At 44.2% G+C, this 25,733-nt stretch overlaps 2 protein-coding genes and 1 pseudogene across 2 annotated transcripts; 1 reads left to right on the forward strand and 2 right to left on the reverse strand.

The window, feature by feature from the left end:
* Positions 1-7,216: 7,216 nt before the first annotated feature.
* On the reverse strand, positions 7,217-8,850 carry LOC120653311. The gene is made up of 6 exons (XM_039931076.1): positions 8,758-8,850; positions 8,432-8,681; positions 8,288-8,358; positions 8,175-8,225; positions 7,986-8,111; positions 7,217-7,513 (listed from the first exon to the last, which is right to left on the reverse strand). Exons 1-6 carry the CDS (start codon positions 8,848-8,850, stop codon positions 7,217-7,219), a joined length of 888 nt encoding a protein of 295 aa, XP_039787010.1.
* A 7,199-nt stretch (positions 8,851-16,049) lies between these two features.
* LOC120655184 (transcription factor bHLH162-like) lies at positions 16,050-17,930 on the forward strand. Its single transcript, XM_039932925.1, has 3 exons — positions 16,050-16,308; positions 16,407-16,769; positions 16,986-17,930. The coding sequence occupies exons 1-3, from the start codon at positions 16,117-16,119 to the stop codon at positions 17,049-17,051; spliced, it is 621 nt and encodes a 206-aa protein (XP_039788859.1). The 5' UTR covers positions 16,050-16,116; the 3' UTR covers positions 17,052-17,930.
* Positions 17,931-22,655: 4,725 nt separating this feature from the next.
* Positions 22,656-25,379, reverse strand: LOC120653312 (annotated as a pseudogene).
* Between the last annotated feature and the right edge of the window lie 354 nt (positions 25,380-25,733).

Here is a 25,733-nt window from a genome sequence, read left to right on the forward strand (position 1 = left end):
TATTTGATCATCTTCTTAATCTGTCCACAAAATGCTAGAACGCCCTACATCGCATCAGGACAGAGAGTACAGCAGCACTAGTACTTGCTATGCTACTGTTGCTTACTACTACTAACCACTGCCTGCTGCTGAGTGCAGAGCATGGCCAAAGGAGAAACAAGAGCAATACCAGCTCCAGATATGAGAGTTGCAAGAGCAAAGCTATTATTAATACTCCATTATGGTACTGAGCAGGAGTATTTTTTTACTGAGAAGGGCTAGAATGAAAATAATTCTATTTTGCGCTCCATTATGGTACTGTACAGCTTATCATAACAGGCCTCGAGCAGTCGTGGTGTACCCTATGCATGAGATTAGGGGTGCAAATGAGTGACCTCTAGATGCACCTCCAATCCTCTTTAGTTTAAAATTTTATACTATTTTTTCAAATTGAGATATAGTTTTAAATAATTAGTATAAAATTTTAAACTAGAGAGACTTGGAGAAGCACCTAATAATTACTAATCGGCACCCTTACATGTGACGTCTGAGCTCCCAGACTCCCATCATCTCTTCTCCGGCTGGCCAGCCGGCGTATTACGTGCTATCGAAGCAATGCCTTCCGTCCAAGGGGACGAGAAGAATATTGCAAAGTGATGTGTTACGCATTAATTACTAGTGGATCGATTAAATTATTATTATATAGTCGCTGTGTGGCTGTGTGCGCTGCCTGCAATGCAAGTCTTCGAAGACCTCGAGTCAGCATCACGACAAGCGTGCAGAAAGAAGAGGCAAACAAAGTCCTTGTTTAGTTGAAAAAACTTTTAAAATTTTGGTACTGTAGCATTTTTATTTGTATTTGGTAATTATTATTCGATCATGGATTAACTAGACTCAAAAGATTCGTCTCATAAATTATAGACAAACTGTATAATCATGCGTTCAAAGATTCGATGTGATGAGAAATCTTGTAAAGTTTTGGAATTTTGGATGTAACTAAACAAGGGCAAAAAGCACCAAGCTTTCAGGTGAAATTTGGTTCCAAGATGAAGATGTTCTAGCACCAGATTCCATAGACCTTCCCCACCGAGGGTTCATAGTGGGTGGCCGATCGATCGATGGTATGGCGAAGGAAACCGACGGTGATAGACGGTTTGCGATGACTCAATCTGTAGCAGCGCTTGGTAATAGTTTTAGAGAATTGTTAATTGGGCAGCAGCAACAGGAGGCATTGCTAGAGCTTGTCAAAATTTTGTATAGAGTTTCTCTCAGAAAACAATTTCATGAAATTAGGGAGCTGCTTGTAGAGTAGTTGGTCAGGCTCAAAGGAAGGAGTCCGCCTCTTACAAAAAGCCTCCAAATTTAAAGAAGGCTCTATCAAGAGATGTTTTTCTTAAGAAGAATGAAAAAATGTAACAGAAAATTAAGAGCCCCCCCCCCCCCCCCCCAAATTCCTTTTGCAAAACCTTTTCGGAAAGAGTTTTTGAAAATAAAAAAGTTGAAAAATAGAATAAAAAACATCAAAAATATTGTACGAAAAAATCATGAAGAGAAGAATAAAACAAAGGTTTTTAAGTACAATGGCAACAACCAAGTTTCATTGTCTCCCGTGGCAAGAGTGAGGGAGGTGGGGGGGGGGGGGTAAGGGACGATCGATATGGACCAGGAGGAATTAGGTTGCCTGATCTTTATTGTATTAGGAGACAACATGAAATTTGAGCAGGAATTACACAGGAAAAGTGGGGGGGGGGGGGATATGATAATGACCTCTCTTTCTTTCGTATACACATGTGGGCACTAAGCATAATAATAAAGATGGCAATTTGAGTACACCGTTAGGACCGTACAATCATGGAGGTAGGGGCTCATCTCCTTCTCCTTCCTCCATCCTCCAATCACTTCTTTTCCTCTTTTATCTCTCTCTTTTTTCTCTTCTTCTCTCTCCATTCCTTCCTCTAATTTCCATATAGTTCTTGGGGTAGGGGTGCTTGAGCCTCTCAGCCCCACGTTGGCTCCGTCACTGTACATTTCGCATATAGAAGGCTAAAATCGATTTTCAACGGAATAAAAAAGACATATGTGGTAGATAAGGTGGCAGTGGCACATGGACCGTGCTTTTCTTTGTTGCCTCAAATAATATTTTTCTCTTAATTTTTAAGAGAATAGAGTATTACATGCTAACGCTTACACACCAACCCATATAAACTCATGTATGTATAACTTACCCAACAGATATTGAGATTGACGAGACATTTCATACCGTTGGGTGTTGACATATGTTGACACCGTTTTTTTTGACACGTGTCAAATGATCGGTAGAAGAGAGGAATACCTGGTTGGAAATAATGATGGTGCACGGAAGATGAGGATCGGGTATAGTTTGATGCCGATCAGACATCTCAGCATTTTTTAGGCAAGTTTTGATACGGGACGGTCTCGTTTTGAAAGGTGATGTTTTTTGTTTATTAGAATAAGTTTCTTTAGATAGAATCAATGCTTTGCCGTAATCGGGTAGAACTGTGTTAGCGTGGGGTATAAATATAAACCCCCGGACTATTGTAAAGATTGATACACATCCAAACAAACAAACTTTACTACTTGCAATTTATTTTCTCGTCGGCGACTTCGCCATCTTTTTTTTCTTTCTGCAAGCTCTTTCAAGCTGATCAAGGACGTCTCACATTCGAGCGACTTGGTTTGCTGGTAAGTTTTCGTTTACCGAGTAAATCTGAACTTTAGCTTCCGGGCGCATCGCTGTCGCTTTGTTCAGATCTATTCAAAATTTACCGAATTTATCTAAGCTTTGATCTCGGGGCTCATCGCTGTTTTCTCGTTTAGATTAATTCACAAACTACCCGGCTTAGTGATCTGTTTAATTGGCTGTAAGCTCTTTGTTTATCACGATAAACCTTCTAAAGCCGATTAGATTGAATCATAAGCTTAGCTTTGTCCAGATCTATACATTCGTGGGTTTGTACATTGTTATCCGGCACGCGTCGGCTTTAGATCTAGCCATCTCGGTTGCTCATCGGCATCGGTAGCTTATTGCCGATCCGTAGTAGATCACTTTCGCCTTCTGTATCGGCAGGGCCTTGCCGATATCCCGTGTAAGAGTGGTTCGAAAATCCAGCCGATACACTCTTGAATTTGACGGTTTGCTGTTTCCTTGTCAATTTACAGGTCAAATTGACTGGCACGCTTGGTCTGCATTCTGAAGCTTGGCGAATAGTGCCTTCAGATTCCAGTGTGTTGATTTTGCGTCAACACATCTTTTGGTGCGCCCGGTGGGACAAGAAACATCAAGATGTCAGAGAAGGCAGAGGTATCTGGAAATAATCAGATCCCGATCGATAAAGAGAAGTTGAAGGAAAAACACAAGGCATAATTTAAAGCACTTACAGATGCTTTCGAGCAACGGTGCCTTTTATCCTTCAGCACCAACAGAAGTGGAGAGGTAATCAAGAAATTCGATTTTCCCACTTTTGTATCACATGAAGAATCACAGAAGGAGGACAGGATGATTCATCAGATGAATCAGGCGATTGGACATGCTTTCGCGAATAATGCTCCAATCATGGCCAATCACGTCCACAATGCTGTGCTCAAGACGCTACAAGATAGAGGGACACCTGGCTTTATGGGACCAGCTTATTATCAAGATAGTCAGATGGTCTTCTCTCCTGTTGGATCGGCTACTGGAACACCACAAATTGACCCCCAAGCTCAGGTAGAAGGGAAAGTCTTAGATGTACAACCGATTAGCACTGTAGTAACAACTCAGATTCCTCCAGTGTACACCAATTCTACACCGATGGCTACGTATGCATAGGGGAACTTCATCTCAGGATACCCAGCTGGTTGGAATCCAACTACTGGACTTGGTATGCCTCCAGAATTCATGATTCCATCTCCATCAAAGCAGCCAAGTACATCGGCTTCTCAGCCGATGAACCAGCAAGACAGTGCGTCGGCTTCGCAGCCGACTCAGCCTCAAGATACCGCACCAACGTCACAACCAGCGGTTACACCTGCATCAGTGCCTTCGCAGCAAATCCAAGCAACGTGTCGGCCCCATGGCCGACATCTCAACAACAGTATCTGGCGATGATGCTGCAACCCAAGTCTCCTACAGAAGTCCTGGCAAACAGATTCCCTCATGCCAACGGAGTCACATGGATTTTCCAAGATCTTGCGACTGGTATGCTGCACCATGTGGATGTGCCTAATGTACCTAGCTTTGCACAGCAACAGCTTAATCAGAAGAGTGCGCAGAACAGTCATAGCGATGAGATGGTGCTGTACCAATCACCATCCAATCAACCCCCTCAGCAAGCTACACAGACTCCATCGGCTGCTCAGCCGATGACCTCACCAAATGTCCAGCCAGCATCGGCAACCTTGCCGTTGACTCCACCTGCACCACAGGCAGTATCAGCTGGTGGTCAACAAATCGACTGGGCATCCAAGATTGCTGAAGTGATGAGAGATCAGTTTGGTTTGAAACCAAAGCAGCAGAATTTGATGTACAGAACTCCGTATCCAGCTGCTTATGATCAGTTGCCATTGCCCACAAGTACAAGTTTCCAGACTTCACTAAGTTTTCTGGACAGGGGGAACTCTCCACAGTTGAACACATCAACATATTCATCGTACAGTGTAGAGAAGTAGCTCAACACGACGCATTGAAAGTGCGTTTATTTTCCATGTCTTTGTCTGGATCGGCCTTTACATGGTTCACTACAATGCCAGCCAATTCTATTATATACTGGGTCGATCTAGAAAAGCAGTTCCACCAGTTCTTCTATTCTGGTGTAGAGGAGATGAAGCTGACTGATCTGACCAATTTGAGGCAAAGGAACGATGAATCGGTCGCTGCCTTCATTCAGAGGTTCAGAGATGTCAAGAACCGGTGCTTTAGTCTGGTTCTATCTGATCAATAGCTAGCAGAGGTTGCCTTTCAAGGACTCTTGCCACACATCAAGGAGAATTATGCTTCTCAGGAGTTCTACAGCATCATTCAGATGGCCAACAGGATGACAGGGGAGGCGAGACCATATGAACAGAAGAGGAGCAATTTCTAGAAAAAGGTTAACTTTGTCGACTGCTCAGATTCTTCTGATTCAGATGATGATCAGATGGTGGGATCGGCTGAATGGGTTCAGAACAATAAGAAGCCGATCTCATGTCTTTTTGATAACAAAGAACCCGAGAAGTATGGGTTCGATATTACCAAGGCTGACAAGATCTTTGACCTGTTACTGTCAGAGGGGCAGATCAAGCTGAAGCCATATCATAAGATCCCGACAGATCTGGAGTTGAAGAATATCAAATACTATAAATGACACAATGCAACATCTCATGATACCAATGAGTGCAAAGTATTTCGTCAGCAGATACAATCGACTATAGAGCAGGGTAGGCTCAAGTTTGAGACACCCAAAAAACCAATGAAGATTGATGGGCAACCATTTCCAGTGAACATGGTAGATGTTGGAAAGAAGGGTAATGCTTTACAAACAAAGATGCTTACATCACAATCGGCCAAGGAGTCTGGTGTTGTTGATCCCAAAGCACAGATAGCGGCCGATGAAGCTAAAGGCAAAGGGCCGCAACAGAGAGAAGAATCAGCGGTGCCTAAGAAGAAGGTCACGTCTCAGATGATGTTGAACAAGTTCCAGCGTGGTCAAGAAAGAAGACAATACCGGGAAGAATATGCACGATGACGTGAAGGGCATTGGAAGTGTCCTTTCTTTGTGTACTGTTGGGAAGAAAGGTTGACTCTGCCGACGGTGGATAATTGTCCAGAGTGCAACAGTTTCTATCATGAAGACCGGTCGTACAAGAAGCCACGTTTCGACCAGAGGTCTCGAGGTCCGATCATTAGAGAGAGAGTTGATAATAGACACATCTCTATACATGATCGGCTGGGGGCAGGGTTTCTGTGCATGATCGGCTGGGGGGCAGGATCATGCTACATGATCCTGCAGGAGGAAGGATTTCTATTGATGAGCGGGTTGAACAAGCTGTTGCTGCTCAAGTTCCCGACGAGTACCCACACCGCAGAGATCCGGAAAGAGTGCATGTTCATGATAACATTGATCGGCCTCGATGGTGCCCAGGAAATCTGAGTAGATCACAGAAGAGGCGAGTTCAAAGGCTATGTCAGACAGAGGCACTAGAGGAAGAGGAAAGAAGAGAGGCTCCTAGGAGGGGAGTCAGATCTGAAGTTTGGCGTGTCAAGCCGAAGGCTGATGAAGAGCAACCATCAAGGTCATCGGCTGCACCTATTAATATGGTCTTCATGCTGTCTTGTGAGTTCATGGCTCCAGATAATGATTGTGAGGAGCAATACTTGGAAGAGGCTATGGCTCAGTTAAATTTGGAACTTATACCAGCTACTTTTGAGAAATCAGATGATGAAAAACGCAAACATCTTAAGGCTCTGTTCTTGAAAGGATTTGTTGATGGCAAACCTGTCACAAAAATGTTGGTGGATGGAGGAGCAGCAGTGAATATAATGCATTATGCTATGTTACGCAAGCTTGGAAAAGGTAGTGAAGATCTGACCAAGACGGATATGATGCTCAAAGATTTTGAAGGAGTCGTGTCTCCGGCAGTTGGAGCATTGTGCGTTGATTTAACCATCGGCAGTAAGTCTCTTCCTACTATTTTCTTTGTTATCAATGGAAAGGGGTCATACAGTTTGTTGTTGGGAAGAGATTGGATTCATGCCAATTGTTGCATACCATCTACTATGCATCAATGCCTTATACAGTGGATTGGTGATGTTGTTGAAGTTGTTGTTGCTGATTCATCATTTAGCATTGCATCGGTGGAGGCTTGTGAGGAGAATTATGAAAGAGTGAAGTGCTTTTCTAGTCAAGCATGGGAAGTAGAGTTTCTGAAAGTCGCCGACTATGAGATATCATCGAGTTCAGCAATTGGATCTACAGATGAATTTTAGGTGACATTGTAAAGGCTGATGATGCAAACATCGGCTAGGTTTTAGTATAGCCGACATAACAAGTGTCGCCTTTAGAACAAAAAATGTAAGGGAAAGCCAGTGATGTTGTGATAACATTGGCTATGGATGGCCGATATAATTTTTGTATCGACCTTAGAGCAATAAAATCCAAAAAGAAATGATGTATTGAGCAGAAGCAGAGATTGTAAATTAAGCATTGTTTACAATACATCAGATTAAAGTTTTTCCACCACAACAAGAATGAGTAACAGTTCACGAGGGTCCTAGGGCATTCTGGATTACAGAGATCGCACGCAAGTGAATGTCATCAGCAATCTGGATCTCTTGAACGTTGGCCTCGGCAGACCCTGGTATTGTTTTGATGCTCTTGTGGAGTTGATAGGTCTGCCGGGCTTGTTCTTGTTTCTCTACTTCGAGTTGCTGAAGAGCTATTGGAAGCTGGTATAATCTGTTGTCCACATCGGCAGTTTCCTGGTTTACATGTTCTAGTTCCTTGATGAGGCGATCCCGTTTGGCTTCTAGATCTCTTTTGGATTGCTCCATAGCTGCCTTGGATTGGGTCAGAGAAGCAATTTTTCCTCAGGTTGTGCCCACGAGATTCTTCAGGTCATCTCTCTGTTTGATTGTTTGCTCCTGGTGAAGCCGATCAGATAGCGTTTCTGGGCTTTGAGGACTGAGATCTGATGACTCTCAATATAGGCCACGGGATGCAGTGCTTTTTCAAGGGATTCAGGAAGAGTGCCCTTCAGAGACCTCAGGATAGTACGAATCGGCTCAGCATCTTGAACCAATTGGCCAATGTCTTGATTCAGCAACTATAAAACTTCCTAGAGTTTAGTCTTGGTTTCTTCAGATAATGGAGCCGATTCTGCTGATGATGTCACCTCATCTTCTGCACCACTAGTCCCAAGTTGAAAAGAGAACAGACTATTGTCTGGACTGTCTTGTGCCTAGTTTGGAAGAAGGAAGTGTTAATTAGATGACTTCTTTCTGAATTTCTGAAAATGATGGGATAGCTCACCTGAATTCGTGGAACTTCATTAGTGATTGGTGCAGAAGAAGATATGAGTGGTAATGTGGAAACACCAGGGTCGGGAAGAACATCTTGAGGGATAACTGGCGACTCTTGCACAATGCTTGATGTTTGCTGAATAAGAGGGATCAATGTTAGGTGCATAATGTATCAGAAAAAGAAAGATGGTTGTGTTACCTGGATTGGTGAAGCAGTCGTTCTGGCCCTCTTGGAAGGAAGATGCTGAATCTGATATGATAATGCAAATATCAAATGTTTGTCAGAAGATTATGAATAAGCAAGAAGAATACCTGGATAATCGGAGATGTTTGGGGGGCAATCTCCTGAACGTTATCTTCATCCATATCTTCGGTAGCTATGTCTGAGTATGCCGAGTGACAAGGTCAGTGAGAAATGCATTGCAATCAGTAGAAGGGGTAAAAGTTATTCATCACCTTCCGAACGAGGAGGAGAGGCATATGCTGAAGCATCGGCATCTGGTGCCGATGCAATGGTCAGGGTTCGGTTGGAGGAGCCCGGGGTTTTCTGAATCATTTTCTTGGTGCTGGTCATTTTTCGCTTCTTGCCAGCAGCAACATCAATAAGGGTTGGTGCATCATAGCCGATGAGAGGGTAGTCAGTTGGTGGAGCATATCTGATCGGTTGTCCACTTCTGCTGATTTTAGGAGATGGAGTACCATCAACCTGATAAGAAGATTTGTCAGAATACAGAAAAGTAGTATAATATGAGAATAAACAAGAAGAAGTTTTCTATGTTTACCTCATTATCAGCACCTTGGTAGTTCTCATCCAAGGCAATGCAATAGACCTTCAGTGATCCGTAGAAGAGATGTTCTTCCATTCTGACCACCATTGTGTGAAAGGAATGGTGGTAAGTGGTGCTACTTGCCAATCGGTTAGCTAGGACATGTCAACGTCAGGCTCCAAATTCTTCAGCCGATTATACAGGAGAGCAGTGCCGATTGGGTTTCTCGCCTGCACCTTATCGACAAAGTAGAAAAGAGGCGGTACTTGAACGAATCTCAATTGCCTGGCTACAACTGATGGGTAGCAGAACTCATATTGCCAGAGGTGAAGTTGGCAGGCAGAATTCTTGGAGATATGGCCTCTATCATGATGTTTGTGGCTTCTTCGTCGTTTTTCCAAGAATCAAGATTGAACTTGAAAGGATTTTCGTACTCTTTGTTATCATCATGGTATGCAAACCAGATGGTAGAGTCTTCGGTGAAGCCATTGTAGAAACATTTGAAGAAATCAGTTTTGCCAAAGACGTTGGAGTCATTGGCAATCATAATAGCTGCTTCGCCGAAGGAAGTGCAGCGGTGAGTGATTGGGTCTTCCTCTTCATCAAATTCTTCGGATGGGAAAGGCAGTTCTGACAACCTGATACCCATGGTTTTGTGCATATACATGTTCAACCATAGCTGGATAAACCACCAGGGACCTCCCAGATTGGAGATTGGCTGATCGGCCCTTAATTTGGCCGATACTTAGTGGAGAAGGTGGTAGACTGATCCTAGAAGGTGTTTGCCAAGGGGCACCAGGTTTCCACTAGCCAAAGTTTCAGCCATTTTCAGGGTGTTGTTGGTTGGGCCTACTGTTTTGCCACAAAAGATGAATTTTTCCAACCACATGTTGAGGAAAGCGGTGTTCTCTGACTGACACTGAGCTGGTCTTCATGTTCTCAGAGACGTATCCGCTCCAGCCACCGATGGCTCTAGTCTTTATCTTAAAAGATGCTGGGTCCAGAAAATTAAAAGCTCTATCGGAGGCAGTGATATTCAGACCAGTCAGCATCATGACATCTAGCAAAGTTGGGGTCATTGGGCTATGATCAAACAAGAAGGCATTTACGGCATCAGACCAAAAGAAGAAAGCCGATATGAGCATTGGCTCATTCTTAACCATTTCAGACAGAGATAAATTGAGACATTGGCTGATGTCATATTGCTCCCAGATGGCTCGGTGACTGACTGCTAATCTACGAAACCAATTTCTCCACCCAGGGGTAACATTTGGCCAAGATCTGAAAGCGAGAGACCAATCTGATGTCATGTTTGAAGCTTTTAGCGGGATTCTACCGGTTTCCAGATTAATTATGCTAGTTGGATCTGGATTTCCCATGGGACCTAGGCAGACCATGCTGGGTTGCTCGGACAAAAGGATGAACATCGAGTTCCTAAGGGCCTAGAAATGATGGCGGAAAATCAAGAACAATCATAGGTCGCAGATTGAAATAGCACCGCAGGGGAATAGAGAGGTTGTTGTACCTAGGGGATCTCGGAGATGGAAGCCATCTGCAGAACTTGGGAGAAGCCTCGGGTGTTTGGGGAAGATACTCCTGAGCTCGCAGGCGGCGGCACAGATGAGTTCTTAAGTGGAGAAGAAGATGGCCCAAGTGCGAGAGGTTGCAGAGAAGAGAAAGGGGAAGGGTACCCTGATGTATTTATAAGGTAACCCCACCTCAAGAGTCGGGATGCTGGATTGATAGTTGCAATGGCATGAAGCGATTTTGAGGCAACCACCGGAAGAAAATAATTATAATTAGGAAATAATTTCGGAGCAAAATGATATTTCACTCCGAAACCGGGGGATGTGTTGAAACCGTTTTTTTTGACACGTGTCAAAGGATCGGTAGAAGAGAGGAATGCCTGATTGGAAATAATGATGGTGCACAGAAGGTGAGGATCGGGTACAGTTTGATGCCGATCAGACGTCTCAGCATTTTTTAGTCAAGTTTTGATACGGGACGGTCTCGTTTTGAAAGGTGGTGTTTTTTGTTTATTAGAATAAGTTTCTTTAGATAGAATCAATGCTTTGCCGTAATCGGCTAGGATTATGTTAGCGTGGGGTATAAATATAAATCCCCGGACTATTGTAAAGATTGATACACATCCAAAAAAACAAACTTTACAACTTGCAATTTACTTTCTCGTCGGCGACTTCGCCATCTTGTTTTCTTTCTACGAGCTCTTTCAAGCTGATCAAGGACGTCTCACATTCGAGCGACTTGGTTTGCTAGTATGTTTTCGTTTACCGAGTAAATCTGAGCTTTAGCTTCCAGGCGCATCGCTGTCACTTCATTCAGATCTATTCAAAATTTACCGAATTTATCTAAGCTTCGATCTCTGGGCGCATCGCTGTTTTCTTGTTTAGATTAATTCACAAACTACCCGGGTTAGTGATCTGTTTAATCGGCTGTAAGCTCTTTGTTTATCACGATAAACCTTATAAAGCCGATTAGATTGAATCATAAACTTAGCTTTGTCCATCCATACATTCGTGGGTTTGTACATTGTTACTCGGCATGCGTCGGCTTTAGATCTAACCGTCTCGGTTGCTCATCGGCATCGGCAGCTTATTGCCGATCCGTAGTAGATTACTTTCGCCTTCTATATCGGCAGGGCCTTGCCGATATCCCGCGTAAGAGTGGTTCGGAAATCCAGTCGATACACTCTTGAATTTGACGGTTTGCTGTTTCCTTGTCAATTTACATGTCAAATTGACTGGTACGCTTGGTCTGCATTCTGAAGCTTGGCGAACAGTGCCTTCAGATTCCAGTGTGTTGATTTTGCGTCAACAACATAACGCGAACGTCGTCTATATATATTATATTGCTCCCTCAGTTTTTATTTACATATCGTATTACGTTTGTCCTAAGTTAAATTTAGCAAACTTTGTCCAAACATATAAATATACGATATGTAAATAAAAATGGAGGGAGTACTAAACAGAACATAACCGTTTAATTTCTAAAATCAATATACAATTGAACAATATGCTCTGTTCCCACTTAGTTTTTCATTTACTTGTAATAATGAAAAACGAACATGCACGGCATATATACTTGCTCTTACGTGCTAATAAGACTAGGCAACATGGTTGGTCAAATGTTGTGCAATTAATTGCTCAAGACTGTAATGTTACTTTGATGAGCAATACTCCCTTTACTAGCAGAAAAAAAAACATGTTTGGTCAAACGGCAGATAAAGAGGAAGGAAAAAGGTTTGCTCGTGAAGAGGCGTTATCGTGCCAGCCCACAGATACAAAACGGCGGCCTTCCTTACGTGGAACTAACATTGGCTGGGAACGTCAGCATCTTACATCACCTCGAGAACAAGAATCCCACATCATCGTCCGTTGACATTGCTCCGGTCGTGGATCTCAAGCACACGTGGCGAATCATTCCCCCACAGGGGTTCCCTCCGGTGTGGCCAGAGGCGCCACCCGCACCACGATCGGATGCCGTCCCGACCGCACAGCGGCGAAGGTCCGCGCGGTGACCGCGCATCCCCCGGCCGTCCGATCGTGATCGCGAGAGGCGGGCAATGTCCCTCCGTACGCACTCGGTAAATGGGCCGGGCCGTCGACGAATATGTCCACGACGTGTCTGGCTGGTCGTGGTCGTCGTCTCCGGGCCGCAGTAAAGCGAGGTCCGTCGAGAGATTCGGTTTCGACTGACGCACAGGTGTCCGGGACCCCACCCGGTCAGCGGTCGTCCGTGCTCATCGTCCAGCTCCATCTGCTGGTCTCCCAAGGCCCAGGCCATGCACGCAGACCGCACACCTGGGTGCGGCTTATCTGCAGCTAGACTTTGGTTTCCCCTGCTTCATGGAACATGATGAGTTCAGTTTGAATGATTCTGATTTCTCGCTGCACGGCAGCTGGTGCTGTAAATATGAATGCTGTTTACTGTTTAGAGGTGTTAATTGGTGATCCTTAGTTCAAAGTTTTGTACTACTTTTCCAAAATGAAATCTCAATTTGAAAAATTAGTACAAAATTTTGAACTAAAGAGAGTTGGAGGTGCACCTAAGAATATAATCACCAATTAACACCCTTGACTTGATGTTGTTACTTCTACTCTCACTGTCTCAAATGTAAATCCATTCAGTTTAGTTTGCAGAGACCAGAGTATTTTCCTTTATATCAAAAAGCAAATAATATGTCCGTTAGGACAAAAACACGGTCTACCACAAAAAAAAAACACAATCTCCAGTTTGCCTTTTACTGCAAAAATTGAACTGGAATAAAGAGCTAACGAGTTTTATGTCATGATGAATCTACTAGCACTAGCCTTATTATCACAATGTATGAGTTGTTAAATATTGACAGTAAAAGCTAAAAACTTTAATTTGTAAGAAGAGGAACTACCATTTTCTTCGGCACATATTCATTTCATGTCAATCTCCATTCTAACACTACTTAAATGCATTTATAACAACCAAATGAAGATTGCAGTTAATTTAAGTTCAAATAGACAATAAGGTAATTATATATATACCCTTACATTAATTCTTATAACCAAGTTCAAATAGATTACTATGTCCAGGATTGATCAAATGAAATAATGACTGTAAGCTCAATTAGCTGGGTCACACATGATTGCGATGAACAACGTAGACTTCCTGGCTTTTAAAAGCAACTTTTTACTGTTTGTAGGTATTGGTGCTATGAATACTACAGTTAATTTAGGCACCTTATATATGGAGCTACAGCTCCATATAATTGTTGATGGCTCAAAAAGATTGACCAATATGCATCAAACCATATATACGAGTCTCCTCTCGTGTACAAGCATCCAAATTCATGAACTTAGTTAGAGGGTCTCATAATATTTAGAAGTTGTTGCCTTGTTGAGTCACAAAACAGTGTGTGCAAGCACCAAAGATACAAGAGGATTCTTCTCCCCACCTCACTCTAAGCTAAACACACACCTAGCAAAGATGCACTACATTAAGGTCTAATATAGCAAAATTCAAATCTTAATCTCGTACTTTTCAGCAGCCTTTTCCACTTCCATCCTCTATTTAAAAGTTTTTCTGGTGACGCGTCCAATATTGAACAATTGTGTTCATCACCGTGTGGGTGAAGTGGGAGACTCGATGCATTTCTCAACCCTCCTAAAATTGGTCAGTGAGCTCATTGCTCATCAACGGACCTTCCGGTTAGTATAACTCGCAAGTCACAAGGACTTCTAGTCTTCCCTTGAACAGTGCTTTCATGAAGTGCCTGGTGCGCATTTTGACAAGGACTTATCCAATTAAAGCTTTCTTTTTTTCCAGATTCAAATTCTCTGATATCTTGGGTCTTCTCTTGATCTACTAATTAATTTCTTTGCATCTTGATCTTGATTTGAGGCATTTGGTCATCCAAATGTATCACCTTGCATCCATCAGAAAAAATCCATGTATACTAGTTAATTATGTTCCACCAAAATACATCAATCATATGGCCATTTGATTTTTCACCTCCCTTGTTTCATCAATGACAACTATTTAAAAATTAGTCAAACTTTATATTTTTTTGACCAATAGCGTACAACTAAAGTTGCATCAATATATTCATACTATCTTCTAATTGATTTAAACATGATGTTGATTTGTAGTAAATAACAAGATATTGTGAAGGAACTTAGTAGGCAATATATACTTTCCATGACATTTTCTTTCTAAAACATCTAGCCTTACTTAGATTGCTGTGTAGAGAGAATCTACTAGATCCTTGTTGGAACAGCCGTTTGTCTTATGTCAATTTTGTTAGCTATTTTTTTGTGTCAAGAAAATATGTGTTTGCTGATTCATTTTAGGTATCAAGAAACATTTGAATGAATCTGAAAGCATAATCTGCTACACGAACCATCCACTAAACAAACCGTCAAAAAACTGCATATATGTATCCTAATGTTTTAATTAGGTGCTATATAATATTTATCGTGGATCTGTGTTTCGCAAAAAAAAATGAAGTACGTCGGCACTAATCAGGCTTACCAAAGACCAAAGGACGTAGTAAAGCCGTTCAAGCTAGTCCCCTTCAACTTCAAACTTCAAAGGCTGGTCTTTATCTCAGAGATCCTGATAAATAAAAATAAACAATGCAAAAATGAAAGGACGACCAATGTTCAGTGCTGCTTATTAGGTGTGTTATAAAAGGCACCGTATCCTATGGAAACCAAGACTCTTGTGCAAACTATGAAAACTCCAACGAAGGCCACAGGATCCCCGTCTGAGGGCTAGGGGAAGAGTTGGGGAAATTTTCCATTTTGACGCCCGCCTCTCCCCCGCCGGCCACCATTGCCTGGTACTATTGCAAATCACCCCCTCCATCCGACGCGCCGTCCGACGTTCCGTCCGCACTCGTTCCGTCTCCCCAGGCAGGGCCTTCCCTAGGCGCCGCCGGCCTCGAGCTCCAGCCGCGCCGCCGTCACGTACGACCTCCAGCACGTTCGCGGCTCCTCCAACGCCGCCTCCCTCGGGTACAAGCTCCAGCACAACCGCGTCTCCCCAGGCCTCGCCTCCGTTCCGGTTCGACTGCCTGCCCTATGTCGTGATGGGGCGCCCTCGTCTCGATTCGCCGCCGCCGCCCCCTCGCTGCGCCGCCGCCGCCCCTTCACCAAGCTGCCGCTGCTGCTGTGGATTTCGCCCCATCGCTGTGCCAAGGCCCCCATCGCCACATGGAACTGATTATTGGCTCTATAACTTGGGTGAGTCTTCAGTTGCTCTGTTTCCTTCCCTTTTCAGATCATGTTTTAGCTTTACATCATCTCAAATACATGTCCTCTAGATTGTCTTACTACCCTGATCATCTCAAGGGAGGCTGCGGCGACCCAGTTCGAGTCCGGCGGCGGCGACCGAAGGGAGGATCTCGGAACGACGCCTGGGAGTCCGACTCCCGTCGCGTGGATCCGTGTGACGGAGGGGTAACGGAAGGAGGCAAACGGACGGAGGGGGGGGGGGATTTGCAAAACACGAAGGGAACGGTTGGGGGAGGTGCGGGCGCCTGGATGAAAAAAGTCCCCAGCTCTGTCCGCTGCCCTCGGATGGGGATCCAGTGGCCTCCGTTGGAGTTTCCAAAGTTTCCACCGATACCTTGGTTTCCATAGGATACGGTCCCGTTATAAAAAGGCAAGAAAAAGTGCTAAGTTCTCGTGGAACAAAATTGACCACTGCAGCTGGTCTACCACTGCAACAGTAAGAAAACCCGACTCGGTAGCGAGCCATATATATAGCCAAAGGGCGCACGAGGAACACAACAAACAAGATCGTCCACCTCGCCGGAGACGACTCACTCATCCAACAGCGCGGCACGCTGACCGATCTCCATTAGCCGCCGCGCCGGCCATGGACATGCCGCCGCCGCCTCCTCCTCCTCCTCCTCCTCCTCCTCCTCCTCATTTTGGTGGCCCCGCCGCCGGTGGAGGCAGGCCTGACCGGAAGACGGTGGAGCGCAACCGCCGCAATCAGATGAACGCCCTCTACTCCCGCCTCGACCAGCTCGTCCGCGCCGGAAGCTCGCCGTCGTCTGCACCCCAAGTTCGTGCTCATTCATCATCGCATATATATCATCCATGCATCTTTACGTACCATTTATATATATGTATATATATTTATTTATTTATTTGTGTCATCAGGCGGCGGTGCTGCAGCGCGGGCCGCCGGCGATGACCCGGCCGGACAGGTTGGAGGAGGCGGCGGCGTACATCAGGCAGACGACGGAGAGGGTGGAGAGGCTCAAGGAGAGGAAGCGGGAGCTGACGGCGGCGCGGGCGTCGTCGTCGTCGTCCCAGGGCTCCTCGTCCGCTGGCGGGGCGGCGGAGGTGGAGGTGCAGCACCTGGGGTCCGGCCTGCACGCCATCCTCGTGACCGGCGCGCCGCCGAGCGACGGGGCGTCGTTCCACCGCGCGGTGCGCGCCGTGGAGGAGGCCGGCGGCGAGGTGCAGAACGCGCACTTCTCTTTTGTCGGCGCTAGGGCCGTCTACACCATCCACACGCTGGTCAGTCAGTCGTGTCGCCGTCCATATCTACGCGGTTATTGTAGACTAATAATAACTCAGCAGCTAGCGATCAAAATACATCTGAAACGTCTTTGAACATTTCAATTCTTTCTAACTTTCAAAAATTTGAGAGTGTCTTTCTTTGTTCGAATTTGAAATCCGTATATCTCGAGTGAGTTTTTTCGATTTCAAAAATATGATTGGTTTTGCTTGCAGGTCGCCGAGGGGGGCATTGAGAGGGTGGTGCAACGATTGAAGGCAGCACTGCGTGGAGATGCATGATCACGTATCACGTCTACAAGAAAAAACTTCATCTTATTAATCTGGTTTCATGAACGCCTGATCGACTAATTAGCGCATGCAGTTCAAGTCAACTTTGTGTGAATGGCGCATGCAAAGCTGGGAACGGAGCTTGAGTCAGTGACAGCGCGTGTTGTCTAACTGCCAGTCAACGCGCGCTGTCTTGGGGCTACGCATCTACTATATTAACCTGCTCTCTGCTGCTTGGGTGCTAGCAGATAAAATAATTAACGCTGCAAACAGGGACTTTTGATCCTTGACTTTGACGAGGTAAAAATTGCTTTCAACGTACGTACGAATTACTGGTTCGTCAACATATAGATCACGCAGAGAACGTGTGTAACATGAGGCGGTGAAAATCGCCCAAAAGTATCACAGCTAGCAAGCTCTTTAACTATTTATTTGTGTATAATATAAGATGGTGGTCTCATCATATATATGTACTTATACATAAGTCGTGATTTCAATTAACAATGGAAAAAAAATCTATAGCATGAGATTAGTCTTTCTGAATATTTCATGCAGATGCTTAGATGTTTCCTGTGATTTGTAAATATGATTTTTGTCTTCGTTGCCACAACACAAGCGAATGGATAGATACAAGGTGTGTGTACGTATTACCGTAATGGAATTAAGCTGCAAACGTTAAAAGATAGTTAGGTCCAATTCCCGACCGGAATAAGTTGACCACGTGATTGTCATGCATGAACTAGTTTTCCTTGAATTATTTTGACGAAGTTTCCCATGATATTTGGACCGAATTTATTGCATGCACACCATCTGTGTTCAGCTAGTACTTCACGCTCACGGCCCGGCCTGCTGATTAAACAGTATATAATAACTTCGCATCACGTCAAAACTCAAATAATACTGCTATCAATTAACTACTAAATGGGCTGAAAAAATGCCAAATATTTAAGTCCATGAAATCCGATTGGCATGAACAATAATATAGCAAAGTTGGCATGCATTGTGTCAAGTTTTATTTTTTTTAAAAAATCACAAACTGAAATGCCACAATAATATAGCAAAGTTGGCATGCTCAGCTGGTATGTATCTTTTTGTTACGATGTATTCGCTCCATTCCAAATTGTAAGTCATTTCAACTTTTTGGAGAGTCAAAATATATTAAGTTGACCAAGTTTATACAATAAAATACTAATATTTATGATACCAAATAAGTATCATTAGATCCTTCATTAAATATACTTTCATAGCATATCTATCTGATGCTATAAATCTATGAATTTTCTATAATTTTGGTCAAACATAAAAGTTTGACTCTTCAAGAAAGTTGAAATGAATTACTGTTTGAAACGGAGTAACATTCACTACTCCACCCATCCCTATCACAACAGGTTGTAAAACGCTATCACCACCAGTTTTGCGCATCGTTGGATTTAATTCAACAGTGATAGTTATACCCCATACCGTTGCTTCATCACCCGATAGAATTGCCCTTTCGAAAAAAAACGTCACAGTGCCTTTGTTGGGAGAGGGGGAGGGCAGGGAAGGCTCTAGCCGCCATGGCCGTGAGAGGGAGAAGGGAGGGATGGTGGGGAAACGAGGCTACCCGGGCATGCTCCACCGCTAGGGGCAGCCCAACCGCACGCCGCCCCGCCATGGTCAGCTGCTGCCTGGCTTCGCGCTACCCCTTCCATTGCTGCCTAGGAGCTCTGCCGTCGCGCTCCTCACATCCACCGACAGGGAAGGGGTGGTAGTGTGTGTGCCGGGGGGGTTCTACCGGTGGGAGAGAGGCTGGGGGAGGGTGAGAGAAGGCGTGGATTTGACATCAAGAGAGAGAGGTGGAGACAGGGGGGAGAGGGACAGGTGGGAGGCGTGTAGGGGAGGAGTGGCTGAGAGGGGTGGAGGGAGGGGGTGGGGGAGAAAAGTGGATTACACCGTCTCTCTCAATGAGATTGGACATCCACCCTATACAACACCACCGGTTGGTGGCTAAACCGGCGGTGAAAGTTTCACCACCGGTGAAAAGTAGCATCACCATCAGTTTCAAATAGAATCGGCAGTAAAAGAATATCACCGCCAGTTCTAGTGGAACCAGCGGTGATAATCCGTTTGTGAAAGTATCTTATGTGTAGTAGTGATTGTAGTCTCCATGATGATCTATGAACAAGAGAAAGCATCTAGGCCCTTGGATGCTAAATGGTAAGTTTTGGTGATTAGTGACAATCATACTGGACTAACGTGTGTTTTGAAGGAATTATCTTTTAACCGTTAAGTCGCAAATGAAAGGAGACCCCTCAAATTTCATATTCAACAACATTGACTCAATTCTTCAATATTAAGGACCTTTCTAGACTCAAATGTCACAAGGAGATGAAGGACACTTGATTTAGTATAGGTTTTATAGTTTTTAGTTCGTCACCGTACTATAAAGGGGGGTAGCTTGACCAAAAATGAGTTGGCCTTAGATTTCATGCACACTTGCTCAAGTTCAGCTCAAGACAGGCTATGGAACTCAGAAAAAACTTGGAAGAAGAAAGAATCGAAGAACAAATCAAATCCAAGACAAAAAAAATAGAAGAAAACACAGTGTGACCGGATTATCCAACGGGCGTCGTACTATCTGATACCCCCACGTTGGACTATCCGGATATGTAGCACCAGATCAATTCTAACACGTTCTAGGTTTCAGTGGAAAAACTATGTGTGATCGGATGATCCGACACAAGCAAATAGAGGCCGTCGGACTATTACTCGGAGCATTCATCAGAGAGCCTGTTTTCCAAGGTGGATATCTTGCTTCAAGACCGGATGATCCGACGCGTTGATTTTGGACCGTCGGACTAATGGTCGGTGCAATGATTAGAGGCACAGTTTTTGGAATTCAAATTCAACCTTCAGCACCGGATGATCCGATGCGGGATTCAAATACCGTCGGATCAATGGCGTCAGCAAAAGTTTCAAACTGTAATGGGTACCGTTTGGTCACAGTGTGACCGGATGATCCGACGCCCTATGGTTGGATGATACGACGCTACTAACTTTTTCCAGAAAGTTAGTAATGTCTAGGGGATTATCTCTAGCCTATATAAGGTGGCACCCCGGGTCATCTGAACTGCCTTTGGACCCCTTGAACACTTGAGGCCACCCTTGTGCTGAGAGAACAAATTCAAACCTTGAGATCCACCAAATTGATCAAGAATTCATCCTTTGGAAGAGTTGCAAGTGTGCTAGAGCTTAGGGCCGACTTAGTGATGGTCAAGTGAAGGCTTAGGACTTGTTACTCTTGGTGTTTGACGACACCTAGACGGTCTTGGTGATCGGAGGCTGTGACACCCGAGCCCAAAGGCTTAACAGGATTAATAGAATACTCATACCAACAAGTTGCGACTTCTTTTCCGGAAGCCGACCTCGAAAGAACTCCAAAGTTAAGCATGCTTGACCTGGAGTAATTTCGGGATGGGTGACCGACCGGGAACTTCTTCCCGGTTGCGCACGAGTGAGGATAAAGTGCGCAGAAAAGACTTGTGTTGGTCTGTGAGGGTAGTCTATGTCCTATAAAGCTGCTAGATATAAGCGGGCCTGGCCTCGGGGAGGCGGGACGTTACAGAATGGTATCAGAGCCGACTCTCACGGTTTCACGGGCACGTACAGGCGTAAATGCATGGGCATGTGGACGGGCGCGTGACGGGCCAGTGCGCGGGCATCTGGGATGCGCTGTTGTCACTGGACGCACGGACGTCGCACATGGGCCGTTGGCACTGGACGCACGGACATCGCACATGGGCCGTTGGCACTGGACGTTCTTGGTTTGGCATTGACCGACGAGGACGTCGGTCTCTTAAGGGGGTGAGTATGTGACACCCGAGCCCAAAGGCTTAACAGGATTAATAGAATACTCATACCAACAAGTTGCAACTTCTTTTCCGGAAGCCAATCTCGAAAAAACTCCAAAGTTAAGCGTGCTTGGCCTGGAGCAATTTCGGGATGGGTGACCGATCGGGAACTTCTTCCCGGGTGCGCACGAGTGAGGACAAAGTGCGCAGAAAAGACTTGTGTTGGTCTGTGAGGGTAGTCTATATCCTATAAAGCTGCCAGATGTAAGCGGGCCCGGCCTCGGGGAGGCGGGACGTTACAGAGGCTCTTGGTGAGCTCTTGGAGTTTGTGGGAGCCCCAAGAAAAAGAATTGTACATGGTGTGAAGCTCCCGTTCCGGAGATAGAGAAGGAGAATTCTTAGTGATCACTTGCTCTGCGTGATGCAAGGGAGCTCAACCCTTTGTGGGTGCTCCAACATGGATTATGGGGGAGCGTCAACTCCTCGACACTACGGGACAAAATCCGGTTGTCTCGTGTGCTTATTCTTTTCATTCAAGCAATTTACTTCAGTTTGTTTAGTTTCTTGTTCTTTGCTTGCACGTTTGAACCTAGAACTTGATCTTGGTAGTGTGTTCCTTTTGCTTTAGCTCTTGCTTGTTAGTGTGTTTCCAACTAGGATGATGGATATGTTAGTGTGCTTTCTTATCTAGAATCTTATTGTTAGTGTGCTCTAGTTGTCTTTGAACTCTAGGCTTGGGCAACACTACAAGTAGGTTAAGGACAATTAGATTTTGAAAAAGTCCCAATTCAACCCTCCCTCTTGGGCCACGATCCTTACAATTGGTATCAGAGTTTTGGCTCTCTTTTTAGGGTCTAACAACCTATAGAAATGGCCCCCGGGGGTAGTAGTGGACCTCCCAAGTTCGTGGGCGCAACTATGCCTATTGGAAGGCTCGAATGGAGAGCTACATTGAGGCTCAATCCATCGAAGCTTAGGAAGTCACTTCTAAGCCAATTGGTGGTGCTCCTACGGAGTCACAAGCTAAATGGAATGCTAGAGGCAAGAACTATTTGTTTGAGGCTATAAGTGAGGAAGTGTTTGCTCGTGTCTGCAGCATGGCTACCGCTCACGAAATTTGGCTTGAGCTTGATAAGATTCACAATGGTTCAAAAAAGGTTCGTGAAGAGAAGTATCAAGTTCTAAAAGAAAAACTCAATGATTTCAAGATGCTTCCTAATGAACATGTTGAACAAATGTACACTAGACTTAATGTGCTTGTGGAAGACATTAACGCACTTGAGATTTCTCCTTTGTCTAGCAGCGATGTCATCCGGAAGATCCTCCATTCACTTCACAAGCCAAAATACAACATTGTCACATCTCTCCTCTATGAGAAGGAAATTGATACTCTAGAGGTGGCACTACTAGAATCCTCCAGTTTCCCTAGAGCTTGAATTCCTAGGGAAAGAAAAGGAAATAGTAGAGAAATAGTTTCTTTAGAGGTACTTCATAGGGAACGATTCCTAGGGACGAGTTCGACGGGAAAGGCGACCATGCCCTAGGATCATGCTGGAAAACCGTAGGGGATTCCTCTTTCCCTAGGAATTTGATTCGTAGGGAAAAGTACTGACATGGCAGCCAGCAACCTACATGGAAAGGTGATTTCCCTAGGAATTTGATTCCTAGGGGAGGTTTCATTGCCAGATGCATATATATTCAGGCACTCAATTAAATCCTCTTTTCAGTTGAATTTGAATTTAAATTTGATTCAAATTCAAAATATGAATTGTAAAGCAAGCATCGGTTCTCTCCAATAGTCATCCATTAATCCAGAAATAACTAGAAATATTCATTTTGAGTTACATCCAACTCAAAATCCATTTAGAGTTACAGCCAACTCTATGTTCCAACAGAACCACACCCCCACATGCTGTTCCAAAAGCTTCTAACATGGTCAAATGGTAGGAAATAATTTGTTAAGCAAAATGTGCAGCAAGAAATATGACCCCTAGAAGCCATATCTTGACAACAGTGCCATCAAAACAATGGAAAATCTTCTTGCGGAGGAGAGTAGTTGCCGCCACCACTTGTAGTTGTGCTCACATGGCTTCGAAATACTCCATTGGCGATCGTACTTAGTGTTTCTTCTGGAGTTTCCTCTCGAACGGCAGGGCCATGCGTAGCAGCAGCCTATGCAATTGAACAAGCAGATATTTTATATGATTCTGTAATTATCTATCATGCTATGACAGATTTGATAAAAGAGGTAGGTGGTTATGATTTCAGATTGCAAAGCATATAAAAAGTGCTTCAAGAATGACAGCAAATTACTAAATTTTAATCAAGGCACAGGTGGTTCAAGAATACTCTGCTGATCTACATGAACATAAAAATATATGGCAATCAGCATACATACATTTTCAGAAGATTGAGTTTGATTTGAAACAAATCCTGGAGGCGCAGGTGGAGGCAGGGGAGGAGGAACCAAAGAAATGAGCGTACCAGTGTGCACAGCCACACTCTGCAATCAAGGATATATGATACTCATAAGAACATAGCAGTTTAATTTCACCAAGAAAAATGTAGAAGGCACATGAGTAGACAGTTTGCGATTTAAGAAACAAAACATATAACCAGATCTCACCTCCATAAACTTTTAGATACCATCATTGTGGTTTAGAACAATTTTACCCCAATCAAACATGCTCTGTGCATATTCCTTAGCTAGACGGCTATCATGAGCTTCCTTCCTAGCACGTTCCTCTTCTAATTGACGTTGACACTTCGCAGCCATGACAGAGGCACGACTTCTCTTCAATTCAGGGAGGGCCTCCCTGTCATTAACGATCCCATTAAATATTGTCCATTTGCCATGTGGCCGACCACAAGAACACTGATAAAGAGCCCTGACATTCACTGGAGAGTGAAGCCAGTCAAACTCTGGTCCATTTAACTCTAGGGCCTTCTCTTTGTACTTCTCCTGTCCCATAATAAAATTAATGTCTTAACATTTGAATATGAAATAAATCTGAGTTGTAAAACAAATTAAGTGGCATTCAAGCTGTCTAATAATATGGCAATTGACAAATCTGTAATCTGACAATCACCCTTACCAAGCATGCAGTGGCTTCTTCTATGTTTAGGGAAGTATTATCTTCAGGATTCTATGAGTATGCACCCATGCTTCAGCCTCGGATACATCTCTTCCTAGTTTCTTGGACTACATCAAAGAGAACCACATATTAATAGTGTGTAGCTGCAGTAGAATTTGTACAACTAAATTACAGTAAGTGAAAACTTACAAGCTTTTGTCATATTGTTGCAATAGAGTTTGATCCTCCTCTCCTCCGTTTTACTCTATTACGACAATCTGAACAAGGACAGACTACTCCGGTATTTGCAGCATTTGGAACACCATTGAAAATATGATCTAGAAAATCATTTGTGTTGCGCTCCCATTCTTCGGAATGACAACCATTGTCTTTCCAACCATGGTACATCCAACTACGGTCTTGTACCGACATGACTAATGTTGCAACAATTAACTGAATAAATAAATAAAATACCAAGAAAATTAAACAGGTAAGCAATGCAAGGAACCACATGATGTAACAAACCAGCATAGGGGATAAAGTTGATTCACGCTCATGCTGCCCATTTTTCTAATAGCAATTGGGAATAAAAAATCTAATTTCTAATTAACAATGCCGCTGGACTGATCCCTAGATTTTTTTATCTAGATTCTAGAAGAATATTGATGCAGGGACCATATTAAACAAATCTAGCAAAGTGGCTTATCAATTGACTATAGCACGTGCAACTGAAATCATGACCTAAACAATTTTCTTGGAATAACACAATCTCTTAAAAAAATCCGACACCCAAACCCAATGTGCAATAAGCCAATAAGATATAGCAATAAGAAAAGATGAAATTTGCATCTCACCTTCGGACGCACACAGATCTCTTTCTTGCTTTCTCCTTCCTTCTCTCCTTTCTCTTTCTTGCTTTCTCCTTCATTCTCTCCTTTCCCGTGAACCTTCCTTGCACAGCTTCAGCACAGACCCAGTTCCTCCTCCCAGATCAATGCAACTCCTTGCCTCCCTCCTCCAGGAACACAACTCCTTGCCCTCCTCCTTCCAGGACACGCCCCCCTAACTCTCCATGGTTCTCAGCAGCAGATAATGCATGGAGCGGGCAACAGGATTTGGGGACAGAGCTAGCAACGAGATGATTTGGGATGGAGGCAGCGACAGATTGGATTAGGCAGGGGAAGAGAGGCAAGCAGCGTTGGGTAGGATGGGATTGGGTTGGAGGAGCGCTCGTGGATGGATTTGGCTGGGGGAGCTCGAGCAGGAAGGGATTGTGGTACATGCGCGCTTGAGCGGGAAGAGGGATTGGTCGACCGCGTGCTCCTAGCGGGATGGGATGGAGTGGTCAAAGCATTGCGCGTGAGGGAAGGGATACGGCGGCGGCGCGCTCGAGCGGGAAGAAATTGCGTGCGGCGGCGTGCTCAGGCGGGAAGAAATTGGGGCCAGTTGCCACCCCATAAAAAAACCGTCACATCAAATATTTCGATACATACATAGAGTACTAAATAAAATCTATTTATAAAACTTTTTACATAGATGATCTGTAAATCGCAAGATAAATTTAATGAGCATACTTAATCCATGATTTGCAATAATGGTGCTACAGTAACCATCCGCTAATTATTGATTAATCATGGATTAATTAGCATCATTAGATTCGTCTCGCGATTTACGACTTATTTGTGTAAAAAGTTTTATAAATAGACTTTATTTAGTACTTCAAATTAGTAAGATTCCAACGAAATTTTTTTTGCACTGTAACTAAACAGAGCCTGAGTGCGGCGGCGGTG

Source organism: Panicum virgatum, chromosome 1N (assembly GCF_016808335.1).
Source record: "Panicum virgatum strain AP13 chromosome 1N, P.virgatum_v5, whole genome shotgun sequence".
Classification (NCBI taxonomy): domain Eukaryota; kingdom Viridiplantae; phylum Streptophyta; class Magnoliopsida; order Poales; family Poaceae; genus Panicum; species Panicum virgatum.